This window comes from Castanea sativa, chromosome 4, assembly GCF_040712315.1.
Source record: "Castanea sativa cultivar Marrone di Chiusa Pesio chromosome 4, ASM4071231v1".
Lineage (NCBI taxonomy): Eukaryota > Viridiplantae > Streptophyta > Magnoliopsida > Fagales > Fagaceae > Castanea > Castanea sativa.
In genome coordinates, this window is record NC_134016.1 from 51,635,459 (window position 1) to 51,653,124 (window position 17,666).

The 17,666-nt window shown below is 36.9% G+C and overlaps 4 protein-coding genes across 4 annotated transcripts; all 4 read left to right on the top strand.

Moving 5' to 3' along the window:
* Window positions 1-1,816: 1,816 nt before the first annotated feature.
* On the top strand, window positions 1,817-5,092 carry LOC142633111 (calcium-dependent mitochondrial ATP-magnesium/phosphate carrier protein 2-like). The gene is made up of 4 exons (XM_075807382.1): window positions 1,817-2,486; window positions 3,206-3,991; window positions 4,118-4,208; window positions 4,366-5,092. Exons 1-4 carry the CDS (start codon window positions 2,021-2,023, stop codon window positions 4,556-4,558), a joined length of 1,536 nt encoding a protein of 511 aa, XP_075663497.1. The 5' UTR covers window positions 1,817-2,020; the 3' UTR covers window positions 4,559-5,092.
* Window positions 5,093-7,665: 2,573 nt separating this feature from the next.
* Window positions 7,666-9,340, top strand: LOC142631193 (pentatricopeptide repeat-containing protein At5g61800). Its single transcript, XM_075805292.1, has one exon. The coding sequence runs from the start codon at window positions 7,776-7,778 to the stop codon at window positions 9,321-9,323; it is 1,548 nt and encodes a 515-aa protein (XP_075661407.1). The 5' UTR covers window positions 7,666-7,775; the 3' UTR covers window positions 9,324-9,340.
* A 1,161-nt stretch (window positions 9,341-10,501) lies between these two features.
* LOC142631194 (uncharacterized) lies at window positions 10,502-11,508 on the top strand. The gene is made up of 2 exons (XM_075805293.1): window positions 10,502-10,797; window positions 10,898-11,508. Exons 1-2 carry the CDS (start codon window positions 10,780-10,782, stop codon window positions 11,357-11,359), a joined length of 480 nt encoding a protein of 159 aa, XP_075661408.1. The 5' UTR covers window positions 10,502-10,779; the 3' UTR covers window positions 11,360-11,508.
* A 1,926-nt stretch (window positions 11,509-13,434) lies between these two features.
* Window positions 13,435-16,830, top strand: LOC142631192 (calnexin homolog). Its single transcript, XM_075805291.1, has 6 exons — window positions 13,435-13,700; window positions 13,794-13,863; window positions 14,844-15,973; window positions 16,071-16,142; window positions 16,227-16,343; window positions 16,458-16,830. Exons 1-6 carry the CDS (start codon window positions 13,602-13,604, stop codon window positions 16,596-16,598), a joined length of 1,629 nt encoding a protein of 542 aa, XP_075661406.1. The 5' UTR covers window positions 13,435-13,601; the 3' UTR covers window positions 16,599-16,830.
* Window positions 16,831-17,666: the final 836 nt, after the last annotated feature.

Genomic DNA, 17,666 nt, shown 5'->3' on the forward strand with positions numbered 1-17,666 from the left:
CGGTAAGGCCTGTATGATTACAATAAGGTGATGGGTACTATGACCCAAAGAGGACGGATGGGTGGTAGACGGGCAAGAAGAATTCATGCGTTGTTCTCCATGCTACCTCAAACCACGCTAGGTTATTAGGGCTGACGTGGCTCTGAGTGTAATTCACACAAACATAAATACGAAGAATTCTTGCACTACACGTTAGCCTTAATCAGAGGAATTTCATAAGAAAAGGAATTCTTGAAGGTATGAGAATGGAAGGAGTTTCAATCATAAAAGGAAAGAGCTTGATAATCAAGGGAGGGAAGTCGACTCTACACCCCTATAAATACATCCAAAACCCCCATGACTCGAGGTACGCACATTTGACTCAACTCTAGCACTTTAGGGTTGAAAAGAAATTCTAACTTGACCTTCAGAGGGTTTTTGGCCGGTACTACACCGGTACTCTCTTTTAGGTCTCCTTGTTTTCTTTTTGCAGGTTCGATTTGAGTTGGAGAGTACTTGCAACTTATTGGTGATATTTTCGACATCATCATATATATATATACACCTTCCTAAAGCAAGGGAAGGTCACCTGCCAAACTCTCATGGTTTAAGACCATGTGAGGAATTGGCTATAACTTAAAATTGTTTAAGTGGAATTTTAAAAACTGCTATTGCACTCACTCTGCTAGATTACTTCGTCCCGAGTGCTTTGTTTTAATTTGTTCATGATAGAAAGAACTACAAATAACATGCTATCATGCTGAGAAAGAACTACAAATAACATGAGATTATTATGCTGAGAAAGAAGACAAGAATTACAATTAATTAACAGCGGCACTGGCACACAATGACACAAACACAAACCTACACACCTGTATCTCATAAAAATAGAAAACATGCTATTATGTTCTTGATAAAATCTATTATGAGAAAGACTGTCGAATGCAATCAATAATTTAATATTATATAAATTTGCTTTTAATAAAGTCAAAGAAAACATTAAAGTGGTATCTTATTTCCAACTTTGTTAGAGAGAAAAAAATTTACAATTTAATTCTTATTAATGCGAGATGAGACAGGTGGAGATGGGGCGGGATGGGTCTAAAAAATCTAAACTCATTTTCGCCCCATTTCGTGATACAGGTCTAAAATCTTGTCTTATTCCCTTCTTACCGCATTTACAATACAGGGAAAACTCACCGGAACAAAGCTGAGAGGTGCAGGTTAAACAGATTTTGACAATATTGTCATCCTAATAATTAATAACCAATAAAAAAAAATTAGAAAAGAAAAGAAAAGAAAAAGGCAAAAAAATCAGAAAGGAAAAGACTAAAAGGGCAGGCAGCAGAGAAATGAGGAATATTTAAATCCAATATGAAGTACTGTAATGATGTTGAAAAATATTCAGAGAGATTGGAGGTATCCCTAAGCTAAAATCGTCCCTTTCCCTTCCCCAAGCCGGCAAAACAAAAGAGCTGGGCCACCGAAATTGCCGCATTGATTTGTATATATGGGAGTGAACTGCATTCTCTTCTCTACGACTATGACCGTGAGTCGTCATATTCATTAAAAAAAAGAAAAAAAGAAAACCAAGTTACTGACCTCGTTTTTTTCCTTTCATAGAAGAAAAATTCTGGTGCGACACCTAGTGCACAATAATGCCCACAACTCACCTATCTGGCGAGTTGTAGTTGGAGAGAGGGGCTGTTGGTGGATTCATGTGGGGACACCCCTCTACCGACCGTAACTCGCCAGCTGTGCAATCGTGTATGGCACCAGAACTTTCTCTTCGTAGAAATTAGTTGTATTCTCATTTCAAGTCTGGTATAGTGTCTTTGTATTTGTCAGTCCCCGTCAATAGATTACAATCACAATCAGATTCAGAATCAAATGGCCTTTCCATTACAATAGAAAGAAAGGCCGTTTCAATTTGACTACTACTAGTTGTAGTGATAGTGGTAGTAGTAGTAGTCATAATTTGAAGTCTGATAAGAATTATCGGAGAGTGGTTGTTGGAAAAACGAACATCGACTCAGATCAGATGGACGCAGCAAAGCCCACAAGAACTGACACTCAAAACCAAAACCAACGGCGTCCTAATGTGAACCCCAACCCCAACCCCAACCCCAACAGCAAGAGCAAGAAGAAGAAAGGTGGACCCATTTCCATGGATCACGTGCTTCTGGCATTGCAGGAGACCAAGGACGAGAGGGATCTCAGAATCCGAGCTCTGTTCGACTTCTTCGATGCTGGCAACCTGGGATACTTGGACTATCCCCAGATCGAGGCTGGACTCTCGGCTCTCCAAATACCCTCACACTACAAGTACGCTAAGGATCTCTTCAAGGTTTGTGACGCCAACAGAGACGGCAGGGTTGATTACCATGAATTCCGTCGCTACATGGACGATAAGGAGCTCGAGCTCTATCGCATCTTTCAGGCCATTGATGTCAAACACAGTGGCTGCATTTTTCCCGAAGAGCTCTGGGATGCGCTTCTTAAGGCTGGTACTCTTAATCTTTCCCTTTTTTTTTTTTTTTTCCTTTGAGATCAATTACAACAACTGGTGTCAATATGCATGCTCAAGTAGAAGTATTTGATTAGGAATGAGGAAGATTTGTAATAATGTGCATAAGCCCCCCCAAGGTACCATGTACAACCAACACATATAATAAGCTAAGTGTGATGACAAAGGAGGGTTTAAATTAAATGCTGACCAAAAGATATACTAACTTGGATTTCATAGGATACAAGTAAAAAATGTAGGGAAAAAAAGAGGTTGGACAGGTGGACAAGATCACCTTAAATAGGATAGACTGGCAAAATGAAATTATGTAATTAGGATAGGATGATGCTATTGCTAGGATTACTATGGATTTTACTACATAAGGTTGAGTTGAATTGATGGGACAATGTGAATATGTCGCTTTATCGGTACCCTGTTCCCCATGGTGGTTTTCTTGTAATTTTATACTTGTACCACCCCAAACTTTGCATTCGCTTGGTACATTGGAAGCTATTGTTTCATCATGTGTTATTTGAACTCTTTTCATAAACTTTATGTGTGCCTTAACTAATTGGTGTTGAAATTTTGTAGTGATGCAATTGATATGGTTTCTTGTTTGATTCTTTTTCATGGTTACTATGGTTGCTTTTCCTCCAGCCTGTAATTTGGAGTATACCATTTGTTTTTATCTTATAAGCCCTGGCAGTTTCTGTTTTCCAGGAATTGAGATCAATGATGAAGAACTTGCACGTTTTGTGGAGCACGTTGATAAGGACAATAATGGAATTATCACTTTTGAAGAGTGGAGAGATTTTCTTCTACTCTATCCACATGAAGCTACTATTGAAAATATATATCAGCATTGGGAAAGGGTATGCCTTGTAGATATAGGAGAACAGGCTGTCATTCCTGAGGGCATCAGTAAGCATGTTCATCGAGGCAAATATTTCATTGCAGGAGGAATAGCAGGGGCCACATCTCGTACTGCAACTGCTCCTCTTGATCGCCTGAAGGTGGTTTTACAAGTCCAGACAACACGTGCTTCAATTGTCCCAGCTATAAAGAAGATATGGAAGGAGGGAGGTTTCTTGGGGTTTTTCCGAGGTAATGGCTTGAATGTTGTGAAGGTAACACCTGAAAGTGCCATCAAGTTTTATGCTTATGAAAGTTTAAAGAATATCATTGGAGATGGTAGAGGGAAAGACAAAGGTGATATTGGTGCTTCTGGAAGACTTTTGGCTGGTGGTATGGCAGGTGCGGTTGCACAATCTGCTATCTATCCATTGGACCTTGTGAAAACTCGCTTACAAACTTGTGAATGTGAAGGTGGGAAGGTTCCTAAGCTAGGGAAACTGACAAAAGATATATGGGTTCAGGAGGGACCTCGAGCCTTTTACAAAGGCCTTGTACCATCACTTTTGGGGATAATTCCTTATGCTGGCATTGAACTTGCTGCCTATGAGACCTTGAAAGATATGTCAAAGACATATATTCTTCATGATACGGGTATTTGCCCTCTATGTTATGGTTTCAAGTTTGTCATTTTCTTCTCTTAAGCATTGTAATCTCTTTACCTCTGCATATGGATAAACTGAGAAAAATTCTTTCTAAAAACTTTGAACTGTCCTACAGAACCTGGCCCTCTTGTGCAACTAGGTTGTGGGACAATTTCAGGAGCACTTGGAGCAACATGTGTTTACCCCTTGCAGGTTATTCGAACAAGGTACAATATTTATGTGTGGAATTCGTTCTTCTTTCTTGGGTTCAAATAATTTTTATTTATCATTATCTTTTCTACTTTTCCTTTGGCTCATCTGAACAAGTGATGCTTTATTTTAATGTGCACTCCTTATTGAGGTTAGTATAATATTGCCTTTCAGAATGCAAGCTCAACGTTCTAATGCTGCTGCTGCTTATAAGGGAATGTCTGATGTATTTTGGAGAACCCTTCAACATGAAGGTTATAGAGGTTTCTACAAAGGACTCTTTCCGAATCTCCTCAAAGTTGTGCCAGCAGCAAGCATTACCTATTTAGCTTATGAAACAATGAAGGATAGACTAGATCTTGATTAGGGAGTGCTGCAGATTTGCCCAAATGGTAACTAAGCTTATTCCAGAGTAGGAAATGGTGGTGCTGTTGATGATGAAGATAAAGAAGAATAGTATAATCAATCAGGTAGGTCATATGATCATTTGAGCTATATTATATATTGTAATCCCTGTCAGGGTACAGGGCACATGATTTTGTATTCAGATAGTTTTTCCCCATGCTTATCTGAATCAACTGTTGAGGAACATTTTGAAGTCTGACTGCAAGGTAGCTTGGACAATTATAAAGCTATCACCCAATTTCCACTTTATCAATGTAGGAGGACACCTATGGCTGGATCCAATATAGATCCCCCACTGCTAAGTACATTGAGGAAGGAAATGAGTAGATAATGGCTATATAAGTGCCTAATCTATCCTAGGAGTCAAAATGATTCTTTTGAGTTGGCATGGGAGTTTTCTGTTTGCATATATTTATAGTTAGGCATAAGTATCAAATTTGTTTTCCCAAAAAAATTGATTGGTAGACTTGCAGGTTGGCAACATATCTTTTATTCACTAAATTGCTTATTGGTTACTGGCATCTTAAATGATTGAGAGTGATAAGTAGACATTGCCTTGCACTTTGAGTGAAACATATATTGCATTTATTTGGAGGATAGATTCATCTGTTTGAGCACAAATAGTTGGCAAGTCAGAAGTTTTAAATGCGTGCTCTGTATATCCAAACATATGTGATGGTGTGATTGTTGAATGATTGGCTCCCTTAATTCTCTGAAAATTCCTATAAAATACACTCAAATTGATCTTGAATTTTTATTCAAGTGAAGTATTTCTGTTTTGAGTACATGATTTTAATGCTTGCATATGTATCTATGTTGGTTGCGTAGACAACTTGCAAACTGAACTTCCTTCTGAGGAACTGTCTACGGCTGGTGTATGTATGTCTAATAACACATATACACGCTTGCACCTATGGATACAAACACGTATTTATTGATAATCATAAATACAAACCGGCGTTGAGATGTTCCAGCAACTGCATGGGCTAAAATATATATGTATATATATTTATAAAAAAAAAAAACCTTATTTACTATATATGATTTTTCTAATTCTGCCTACTTGCGTATGTGAAACAAGGTTTCCTGTGGGGGTTTGAAGTTTGATATACTAGGTAGCAGAAAGAAACTGCATATGATAGCATTAACAAAACTATATATGGTGTACATTAAAGATGGCCTGGCATAGGTAACTACTGGTAGAGATGCAGTTTGGCCAGTGAAATAAAAAACCTAGAAGAAAGGCTTTGCCTTCCCTTTGCCTCAATGACTTGCCCTTTCCCCCCTCGCACCCAACTAGAGGTTCAAGAGGGTACCATTATCATCATGATCACTATCTTTTTTTTCTTCTTCTTCTTCTTCGAACGCATCCTGTGTGCCACAGAGCTCAAGAGTTCAGAAAGAAGATGAGAAAGAGATGGCTATTGTATCTGTTATTTCAAATATATATATAGACCTCCCTGCCAAGAGTCTTCAGTGACAGCATTTTGATTTTCAAACTTAAAATAACAAAAAGGAAAAGAAAGAAAACAGATCAGAGGAGAAGATCACATTTCAAATGGTCCCCCTTAAGCATTATTCTCTTATTAGGTAAGTGTCTAGTGTTTATCTTCCATTAAGAATATCATTATTCCCTTCTTTACACAAATAAGAACAGTACTCTATTTAAAAGAGGGAGGGATGTAGCCTAGTCACTCCATATAGATTATAAAAAAAAATCATGAAGATCTCAAAGAGGGAAAAGAACAGGTGTTGGTTCCTCCAACATAAGTGACTGAAAATAATAAACAATTGGAAAGTTGGTTAAAGCAGTTATGGAAACAAAAAATGGAATTGCACTCAACTTTTTTATTAGGACAGGACAAGGTAAAATCATTTTGCACCGTCCAAGGGCACTAATCTAATTATTTATTAGTGGCAAAAAAAATGGAATTGCCCTATTTTAAAATGCTTAAGAGAATCTATGAGGTCAGGGGCACTCCACTAATCCAGTTATCAGTGGGGGTGCTAGTAGATAAGGTACGTCCACAATTTACATTTCCTTTGAAAGTTTTGACTATTCTTTAATTGTTATACAATGTTTAGTCGATAAAAATTGTACGGTTATCAGCCCATTGTTGGGATGCCTATGGGCCATAGTTTGGATAAAAGTCCTTCATCAAACCCAATTCATGATGATCGGTTGAGATAATTGTGAGTTGTTTCTTAGGGTTTGATGTAGCTCGGGGCCCACTCCAGGGTACCTCGGTAATGCCTCGAGAGAGGTCGCTGCCGAGCAGCATTCGACGTCTATTACAAGTCCCTAAATTGAGGCACATATTTCCAAAGTGGGGACCCATCTTGTCAGGAATAATCCTAAAGGGCTCCACCTACACGAAAAATCATGAAAAGTGATCATTACTGACCCGCTCAGAAAGCCTATAAATAGTGAGAAAATGAAGGAGAAGAGGTTAGACACTGGAGGGAGAGAAAACATAGGATCAGAGTAAGTAAGAGGTAACCTCAGAGTAAACTTGTTAAGGAGGACTAGTTGGTTGCGCCTTAGATAAGGACTCTTGCCCTTAGAGCATTCTCATCAAAACTTTTAAAAATGTTAGCATTTAATATCTCAAAAAGTTACTTTATCAATTTTAACAACTTATTTTATAATACATCTAACATCAAAGGTTCTATATTTTTACCATTTCATTTAAAATAATATAAACAACTCATTAAAATAATAAAAAACAACTATACAAACTACCTTTTCCACCACAAGTATTAAAATGATAATATTTTTTTAAGATTGGGCTACAGTCAACTTTCAAAGATGAAAGCTCACTTAGCTCAGGTTCTATTTTTTTTTTTTTTTTAAACTTTAGCATGTTTGTTGTAACTTGTTTTTTTGGTGCTTTTTAAAAACTTGAGGTTAAAATTCAGCATTCTTAATGAGAATGCTCTTAAGAGCTTCCGTTATAAGATATCCATATACCTGCAACGATAAATTGATTGTGAGTCCAGTTAGGTGGCGAGCCCATCAACCGTGCTGCACAAAAATAATTGGGGTGATTATACAATTTTTGAGATTTTTGTAAAGCCATGTTATGCAAGAAATAAGAAAAAGTAGTGTCTAATTATAAGTTCTTCTTCCAGTTCCGGCATTTTGAGAAAATAATAATAATCATAAGAAGAAGAAAGCAATGCAATTATGCAAAAGCATGAAACAGCTCCACCAAATTCACGCCCACACCATCGCCACTGGCCTCCTCTTTCTCCATTCAACGAGTCCTATTTTAAGTAACATCCTCCACACCTTCACCATTATTCTCAACCCCAACAACAACTCTATAAGCTTATTGAGTTATGCACTCTCAATCTTTAATTCCATTCCAAACCCATCGACCTTTTGCTACAACAACATCATTAGAGCTCACACCCTCCTCTCTTCCCCTCTCTCAGCTCTTCTCCTCTATGCTCGCATGCGTCGCTTCTCTATACCTCCTGACTTTCACACCTTCCCATTTACTCTTAAGGCTTGCACCCAACTTCATGCCTTTCCCACTGCCAAAACCCTTCACTCCCAAGCTTTCAAGTTTGGCTTCGCTGCCAATTTGTTTGTCCTGAATTCCCTCATTCACGTTTACTCAGTATCCGACCGCATTGATGATGCATACCGGGTGTTCAATGAGAGCTCTTACAGGGACGTTGTTTCTTACAATGCAATGATTGATGGCTTTGTCAAGGCTGGTGAAATTGCACAAGCACATCGGCTGTTTGACGAAATGCCTGTAAGAGATACCGTGTCATGGGGCACCATTATAACTGGGTGTGCCCAGATGAACCGATGCAAAGAGGCCATTGAACTCTTCAACCAAATGCTGGCTTTAGATTTCAAGCCTGATAATATTGCATTGGTTTCTGCTCTTTCTGCTTGTGCTCAGTTGGGAGAATTGGAACATGGCAAGACCATTCACAGCTACATTAAACAAAATAGGATTCGGATAGATTCCTTCTTGTCCACTGGGTTGGTGGATTTGTATGCTAAGTGTGGCTGTATGGAAACTGCCGGGGAGATTTTTGAGTCTAGCCCGGATAAGAATTTGTTTACGTGGAATGCCATGCTTGTTGGGCTTGCAATGCATGGGCACGGCCAGCTATTGTTGCACTACTTCTCTGGAATGGTAGAAGCTGGAGTTAAACCGGACGGTGTGAGCTTCTTAGGTGTCTTGGTTGGGTGTAGCCATGCAGGTCTAGTCCATGAAGCCCAGAAGCTTTTTAATGAGATGGAATCTGTCTATGGGGTTCCTCGAGAACTCAAACACTATGGGTGCATGGCTGATTTGCTCGGACGCTCTGGTTTTATTGGGGAAGCAATGGAAATGATAAAGAGTATGCCAATGGCGGGTGATGTGTTTGTGTGGGGTGGGTTGCTGGGAGGATGTAGAATCTATGGAGATGTTGAGATTGCAAAGAAGGCAGCTGAGCATGTGATGGAATTGAAGCCTGAAGATGGCGGGGTATATTCAGTCATGGCTAACGTTTATGCCAATGCAGAGCAATGGGATGATGTGGTTCAGATTAGGAGGTCAATGAGTGCTAAGAGGGTCAAGAAGAACGCTGGTTGTAGCTTTATTAAGTTGAATGGAAATACCCATGAGTTCATTGCAGGGGATAGCCTGCATCCTCAGAGTAATGAGATATATTCTGTCTTAGATGGAATTGGAAAACATCAGTTTGAAGTATGTTAGCAACATATTCCTGTTTACACTGGCTGAATCTATATTTTAGCATGTCACATAGTGTGTGTGTACAACATTTATTGGTAAGGAAGGCACCAGCGGATTCAATTTGATATGCTATCTTCTAGCAAATCTAGCCAAACTGACATCCGTTTGGTATGCTAGCCTCAAGCCAAACCAACATGGAAAATTCAATTACTGGACATTCAGCTGCGGGGCTTTTCCTTCCCTGGGGTACAAATAGGCAATGGGTACTATTCTTTAGGTTGTCAGCTACTGTAACTTAAGTTTTCCAATTAAATTCAGTAATCCTATAGATATTCCTGCTGGGTATGAGGAGAGATGGTTTCTTAATGTCCAAGCGATTGATAAGTTGGGATGCACTGAATACAGGTGTGGTCTATTTAATGTGTCATGGGAGGAATATGGCTGACCCTTGAGGCTAGACTATATAGGAGGTTTATTATGTTGCTATGATCATACACAATGCAGAGTGAGAGAAGTCTCTGAGGGTGACAGAGAAACCTTTACCTGAGATATATGGTGAAGTGGATTGATTGGGGAGTACTAATGAAAAAGAAGGGGAATAGAACATTTGCGAGAGTGCTAAAATAGAAATAAAAATCTTTTGAAAATAGTAATTGGACATTTGTAAAAAGATAAAAACAAATTATCTATATAAATAATTTAAATTACATAGATGTTAGAGGCAGAGCTAGTGAACCCATCCCACTTTGTCAGCTTAGAGACGTTGAAAATTAGTGAGAGGTAAAAAGTGGTAAGATTGGTCAAGTGGGGTGAATAAATTTTCCGGTCCCTAATTGAAAAAGATATGAATTATGAACATGATGGCTTATGTGGAGAAGTGCATCAAAGTTCAGAGTATTGTGTAATCGTATAATATCTATAAAGTTAAAAGGAATATTTTGGTAAAATTTCTATAAGACCAACTATACTCTCTAGTCTCTAGTATGAAATGTTATGCATAGTGTAGTTGAAATGATGAAAGAGGATATGAAATGATTAAATTATCGGACAATACAACTATAAGATTAATTTTAATTGAAAAATTAAAATAGTCTTCTTTAAGTAAAAAAAGAAGAAGAATTAAATAGAAAAGAGGTAAAAATGACGTGCTGCTTCAAGAGGCTTCTACGATTCGGTGTACAGTTTGATATCGTGACAAGTGTCCATTCGGCTTCTATATTATGCTACGCGGCTCTAGAACCCTCTCCTAATTTCAATTTTAAAAAAAAAAACACTTTCACCTTATATATCTCCTTTGATAAGGATCTTATCAGTAAGAGTAAAGAGCAAGAGTGAGTTCCAGTATCTGCACAGCAACAAGCAAGCTAGGAATCTCCTTTTCATCAGTTTCCGAAAGTTTTAACTACTAACTGTCTAGGATACGCTAGCTTAATTCTGTGTGTTTCTATACTTTGTATCACCGAGCGAGCGAGCAAGCATGGCTTTCAGGTCTACGGTATGTTTTCCTTACTTTATTACTTATTGCTCGAGTATTAATTATAGTCTTTGGCTTCTTTGACTCTTACTGTATATATATACGAGGTTGGTGCGTGCAGAGTATTTGGAAACGGATGGTGAGTGGTTTAGGAGGAGGACGCGCAACATATGCGACCTCAACTTCACCAAAACTCAAGGCTTTTGCTCCAACTGCAGATTTTGCGCATGATGGGAGTACGAGTAGTGTTGCTGTGAAGGGTGACTTTGTACCTGTGTATGTGGCCATTGGGATGATATCGCTGTCAGTGAGTCTGGGGATCTACACCGCAACGCAACACCTGATGAACGACCCAACAGTGCGGGTCAATAAGAAAAGAAGAGAGACCATTCCTGAGGTGGTTGAGCCTGAGCATGTGGTGAATGAGGCCGAGAGGTATTTCAAGAAATCATGTTTTAGGAAGGTGGCTCACATCCAGGAGTTCAACCATGTCATCCCTGATACCATCCGTAAAGATATTTACGCATACAGCCCCCGCGTTGAGACTCTTCAGTCCGTTGGAATTGATCCAAAGCAGCTTTAAATTTAATTTCTACTTATATTAGTATTAATCTTTTGGTTTTTCCACCAGTAAAGTAGAAATCAGCTGTATGTTTTTAAGTTATTTCTGCTTCGACGACTTGGGACTAAAGGGTAGTATCATTATCAATCAATCCTTGTAAATTGTAATAATGTTGGTTTGTTGGCTTCTGCTCCTATGATTTTTTTTTTTTTATTTGATTGGATGCTCCTATGATAATGATTATGATGTTGTATATATCCACTGAAATACGGAAGTACTATTAACATTGTTCTAATTAGGCCAATTAGGTTTCAACAGATACGTTTAGCTGATGCTGCTCACAGTACTGCGGTGCAGCTGTCCTTTTTATCTTATCCATACCCGGCCGGTCATGTTCAGTTCCACAGTCGACCCTGTCACCCATCAACTTTTCTCGATGCCACCTTCATTACTCATTAAGCACTAGCATTGGGTGTAAACACCACCTACAACTTTAGACAGTACAATCCCATTTCATCCGGATTTATATGCTATAAAAAAATTGTAACTTATGAATGAATTGTAAGTATATGATTGGATATTGTATATTTTGTTGAAATTAAAAGTTTATTGTTGAGAAAATTGAAGATAAAAGTAAAAGCTAGTTAAAATAGTATAGCGGTTCTATATATCGTGTTGTTAAAAAATATAGTGGGTTTATGTATGGTAGTAAAAATAAGTTAAAAGTGAATTATAAGGGTTTATGTACGGTAGTAAAAATAAGTTAATTGGTAAAATAATTTATAATTATAATTTACTTTTAACGTAAGCTAAGTTTGCAACTTTAGTATTTATTGAGTGTAAAAGAAAAAATAATATTTAATTTTGTGGTTGCTTGGAAAAGATTGGTAGAGGAGAGGGAGATAAAAATATTTTTTAATATTTTATTAGATAATTTATATTATTTTATTGGGTTATATGTAAAAATAAAAATTAGGATTTAGAGAGACATGTAAAATAAGTTAGTAAAATAGATAAAGTAGTGTTTAAGATTGTAAAATAGGTTTTTTTTTTTTTTTTTTGCATCTCTTTTTTTTTTTTTTTAGAATTAATTATAATATGTTATTAACTTTGTAGTTTGAACATTTTTTTCTTTAGACCTTAAGTATTTTATGTATAGAGGTGCCAATTTTATTAGTGCTCTTTTCTTTTTAGAATTAATTATAACATGTTGCTAATTTTGTAATTTGAACTTTTTTTCTCCAGATTTTAAGCACTTTATGCGTGAAGAGATGTCAATTTAGCTACAAGATCTTTGGCAAATCATTAGAGTATACATCCTACTGGTGCTCTAAACGGCAATGCTGTGGTAGTTTGTAAATTATATTTGGGTGCTGAATTGGATCAATAACCTATTTATTTATTTATCTTAAAGTTATAAAATGGAACAGCTAAAACTTGAATAATGTTACGTACAAAATTCATTCTAAATTTAATGATGATGTACTTCAATGAATGGTTCCGGTTATTAAATTAGTACACTTATCTTGTTCAATTTAATCCTCCATAAATCTAATAGATAAATCGAATCCAAATTGACTCTACAATTTGAATTTTAACAAACTAACAGGGAGCTCCGTTTGCTTCAACTAGTAATTTTTTTAGGAACAAAATATCTTTTATTAAATTTTTTTTTTATAAGTTGATATGACATATTTTATCTTATACATTTTTATTATATGGAAAAAAAAAATTGTGTTAGTTAAACTTAAACCATTTTTATTGGGTTTGGGTTGTGAAGATAAAGCCCGTCAACACTTTGGTGTGTTAGGTGATTCAGAAGAAAAAGCCCAGTTTAGTTGATGAAGAAGGATTGGGCCTTGAGGATGAGAAGTCCATGTGTCTGTTTTTGGCAAATGACTAGTAAAAAAGGAAAGGCGAATGGGTCAAAGTCCAGTAAGGCGTGTACGAGTTGCGAGAAGAGACTCATTGTTACGCAGTCTTGTATACGTGGCGATTTTCAATTGGTGAATATAACGTGGCGGTTAACCTGATTGGTCGAAACAGCGCGAAGGCAGTGGGTAGAGAGAGAGAGAGATCTAAATGGCCTGCATTAAAATGAGAAATCTCTTTAACTACATTATATTATAATTAGATCTGTTCTATTCCAATTTTGTGTATAAAAACGATCACAACAACGAGGATAGGAATACTAACTAGATCATTTTTCTCATATCATATTATAGCTTTAGATTTGTTTTGAGAGAGTGAGAGAAAAGAGAGAATGGGGAGAGGGACTCAGCTATTTGTTGCTGGGCTGCTGTTTCTCGTAGCATGCTCTTCCTTCCATCAGCTTTGCGCTTCTGATGATGATGATCATACGGTAAATACTCTTTACTCTTTGTGTCTGTCTACTGTCTACTACAGACTAGACTAGATCTATCTGATTCTGATATTTTTTGTTTTTGGATTTTAGATATTTTACGACTCATTCGATGACTCGTTCGAAGGCCGTTGGATCGTTTCTGACAAAGAAGAATATCAAGGTATTTACTTACTTTTTTGATAATCAAATCACAAATTACAACGATGGTAGAAAAATTACTCAAATATGCCTTCTTTGATTGATGTTGAAAAGAAATGGAATCATTCATTTTTCAATTTACATGATTTCCTTTTTTTATTTTTTTTTTATTTTATTATTATCAGTTTAGATTTAACACGATCACTCTGAACATTGTCCACTGTTTAAAGTAATCTAGATTACAATGTTGCTCACGCACTTTACTTTTATCTTTATCAAATCTTTGTATCCATGAGCTACATACAAACCATATAAAAAAAATAGCAACTATTTCTACTTCCTTCGCCAACAAACATTAGCAACATTTATTATTTCAACCATAGAAACAACAACATCAATCAATTTGCGCGTGTGTTTGTAGTTTTTATTTATTTAAAATGATGCTAGCCTAAGTTAAGTCTTCTCCTTGACTGGTAGAAACAGTACTCATTAGAAGTAGAAATCGTACGTATGCAGAGCACAACAATTATTTTTTATAGATTTATTTTATTTTATAATATTAGTTAAGTGATTAAATTCACCACCATTTCCTATTAGTTCGAACACCTTTGTCCGCTCTACCTCCCATCTCAACAGGAGTCTACGCCAACATGTAAGGGGAGTCTTAGAATATTAATTAACCATGAAATTTTAAGATTTCCTATCATTTTAAGCTTTTCATAAAATTTGGGAATTATAAGTTAAATAAATTCATAAAAAAGAAAAAAAAAATCATATTAGTGATTGAATGCTTTCCCATTTTTAAGTGTCAAAAGTTTGCTGAAATCCTGCACCTTGAGACAGTTGGATTTTGTTTCTATTATCTACTTATTATTAACTCAGATGGTGAACTAATGTTTGGTTGATTTTGTTGTGATGAGATTTCAAACAATATTATTAGCATTTATGGGTATTCCGAACCTTTTTTTGACTTTTTTTTTAAAAAAAAAATTTGGGTTCAAGGTGTGTGGAAGCATTCTAAGAGTGAAGGACATGATGATTATGGGCTTCTTGTGAGTGAGAAGGCCAGGAAGTATGCAATAGTGAAAGAGCTTGATAGCCATGTCAGTCTTAAGGATGGAACTGTTGTCCTTCAATTTGAGACGCGCCTCCAGAATGGGCTTGAATGTGGTGGTGCCTATCTCAAATATCTTCGACCACAGGACGCCGGATGGAAGGCTAAGGAATTTGACAATGAGTCTCCTTATACTATCATGTTTGGACCTGACAAATGTGGGGCCACAAATAAGGTTCACTTCATTTTAAAGCATAAGAATCCCAAGAATGGGAAATACGTGGAACATCACCTCAAGTTCCCGCCCTCTGTCCCATCAGACAAGCTATCTCATGTGTATACTGCCATTTTGAAACCGAACAATGACGTGCGAATTCTCATCGATGGGGAGGAGAAGAAGAAGGCCAATTTCCTCTCAGCTGAAGATTTTGAGCCTCCACTCATTCCTGCCAAGACAATTCCTGATCCAGATGATAAGAAGCCTGAAGACTGGGATGAGAGAGCGCAAATTCCTGACCCCAATGCAGTAAAGCCAGACGATTGGGATGAGGATGCACCCATGGAAATTGAAGATGAGGAAGCTGTGAAACCTGAAGGATGGCTAGATGATGAGCCTGAGGAGATAGACGATCCTGATGCAGCAAAACCAGAAGACTGGGATGATGAAGAGGATGGTGAATTTGAGGCTCCCAAGATTGATAACCCTAAGTGTGAGTCAGCCCCTGGTTGCGGTGAATGGAAGAAGCCCATGAAGAGTAATCCAGCTTACAAGGGAAAATGGTATCCCCCACTTATTGATAACCCCAACTACAAGGGCATTTGGAAGCCTCAGGAAATTCCAAACCCTGACTACTTTGAACTTGAAAGACCTGACTTTGAGCCTGTTGCGGCTATTGGAATTGAGATTTGGACAATGCAAGACGGTATTTTGTTTGACAATTTTTTGATTGCGAAAGATGAGAAGACTGCTGAGTCATACCGGGAGACCACTTGGAAGCCAAAATTTGAGGTTGAGAAAGAAAAACAGAAGGCTGAAGATTTAGCTGCTGGTTCAGATAGTAGTCTTACAAGCTTCCAGGTAATGAGATGGGTAGTCTTAATTTTGGGGTTTTTATTTTTTATTTTTATTGATTGGTACTCTATATATGACCAAAAGTTGCATTTAATTCCTGCAGAAGAAAGTATTTGACATCCTATACAAGATTGCAGATCTTCCGATTTTAAGTACATACAAGCTTAAGATATATGTAAGTTATGGGACTCTCCTCTCAATATCTCCACTTGTGGATGATTTTAGGAATATGCCCTGAAATCGGAGCTTGTCTTTGCAGGATCTCATTGAGAAGGGAGAGAAACAGCCAAATCTCTCAATTGGCATCCTTGTCTCGATTGTTGTGATTGTCTTCACAGTAATCTTTAAGCTTATTTTTGGTGGGAAGAAGAAGCAGGTGAGTGTTGAAGTTGAACTCCTCTCCTCTTATTTGGCATTTTGTTTTCTGTCCTAGTGAGCTTCTATGGAAATCCTTGAGGAGTTTTTTACACTTTTATTTTTTCATGAGCAGGCAAGAGTGGAAAAGGAGAAAACAGAAGTTGCTGACACTTCTAATAATCAAGGAAGCAGTGGAGATAATGAAGAAGAGAAGGAGAAGAAGGAAGATGCTGCTGCTCCTCGTCGAAGGGGGGGATCCAGACGTGAAACTTAAAACGATAGAAAAGGGGGAGTTTTGATGTTATCACTTTCATTTTTGGTAAATTTTGAGCTTAGTTGCTTGCGTAGGTCAATTCTTGGCTGGTCGTATCATATGACCATCTGGCTTTGTTACGAACATTTAAACGCATGAAGAGTGTAAATCTGGTAATCTTATCAGGCTGTGATAGATCCTTTCCTTACTGTGTCCAAGTTAAAATTAATTTACAAGTGGAGGATTTTGAAAATTATGGATTTTATTTTTGTTGTCAGAAAAGTTGATGATTGATGGAATGCCAGATAGTACTTATATATAACCATCATAATGCATTTGTGTGCGCCCATGAATCAGAATTTGTGTGTATGCCCAATTGCCCATGATTATTATCAAGTGTATTTTTTTTTTCTTCAAAAAAATTTTATATTATAACTCTGAACTTAATCTTAAACCTATTCGGGCACTTGCTTACCGTGCCCTTTATATATTGGTGCCTTTCACAATATAATATCAGGATGTTATTATCAAAACTGGAAAATTCTTAAATACTCTCGGAGCACGAAGAAATGGTGCTTCTTCCTCTCACATTCATGGTAGATCCTATTGTAAAATTAATGAGGGGACCTTACCATGAATGTGAGAGAATTAAGCACTATTTTTTGTACTCTAAGAATACCTAAGAATTACCCATCAAAACAATACATATATAAAAGCTTTCTGAAAAAAGAAATTATATAATTATATATATATAGCAGACTTTATGCAAGAGTGCATAAGGTCCTGCCAAGTATCGCTCTAATTTTGCATTTATCCTTGTTTTTATCTCTTTTATTAAGATTTTTTTATTGTTACCTAAAAGTTCATATTGACTAATTTTACTGTTATCTCATTAATATTTTATTAATTGCCTAAGTTTACACAACACATTTCTTTATTTGTCATGTCTTTTAACATACTCACTGTTTTAGTATTAAAAAAAAAAAAAAAGAGTAAGGGCTAATAATAATAACTAACCAGATAAGCCCGGAGAGAGATTGAGAGACATAAATATTGTCTATTGTTAAATAAAATGCATTATTTCACTAT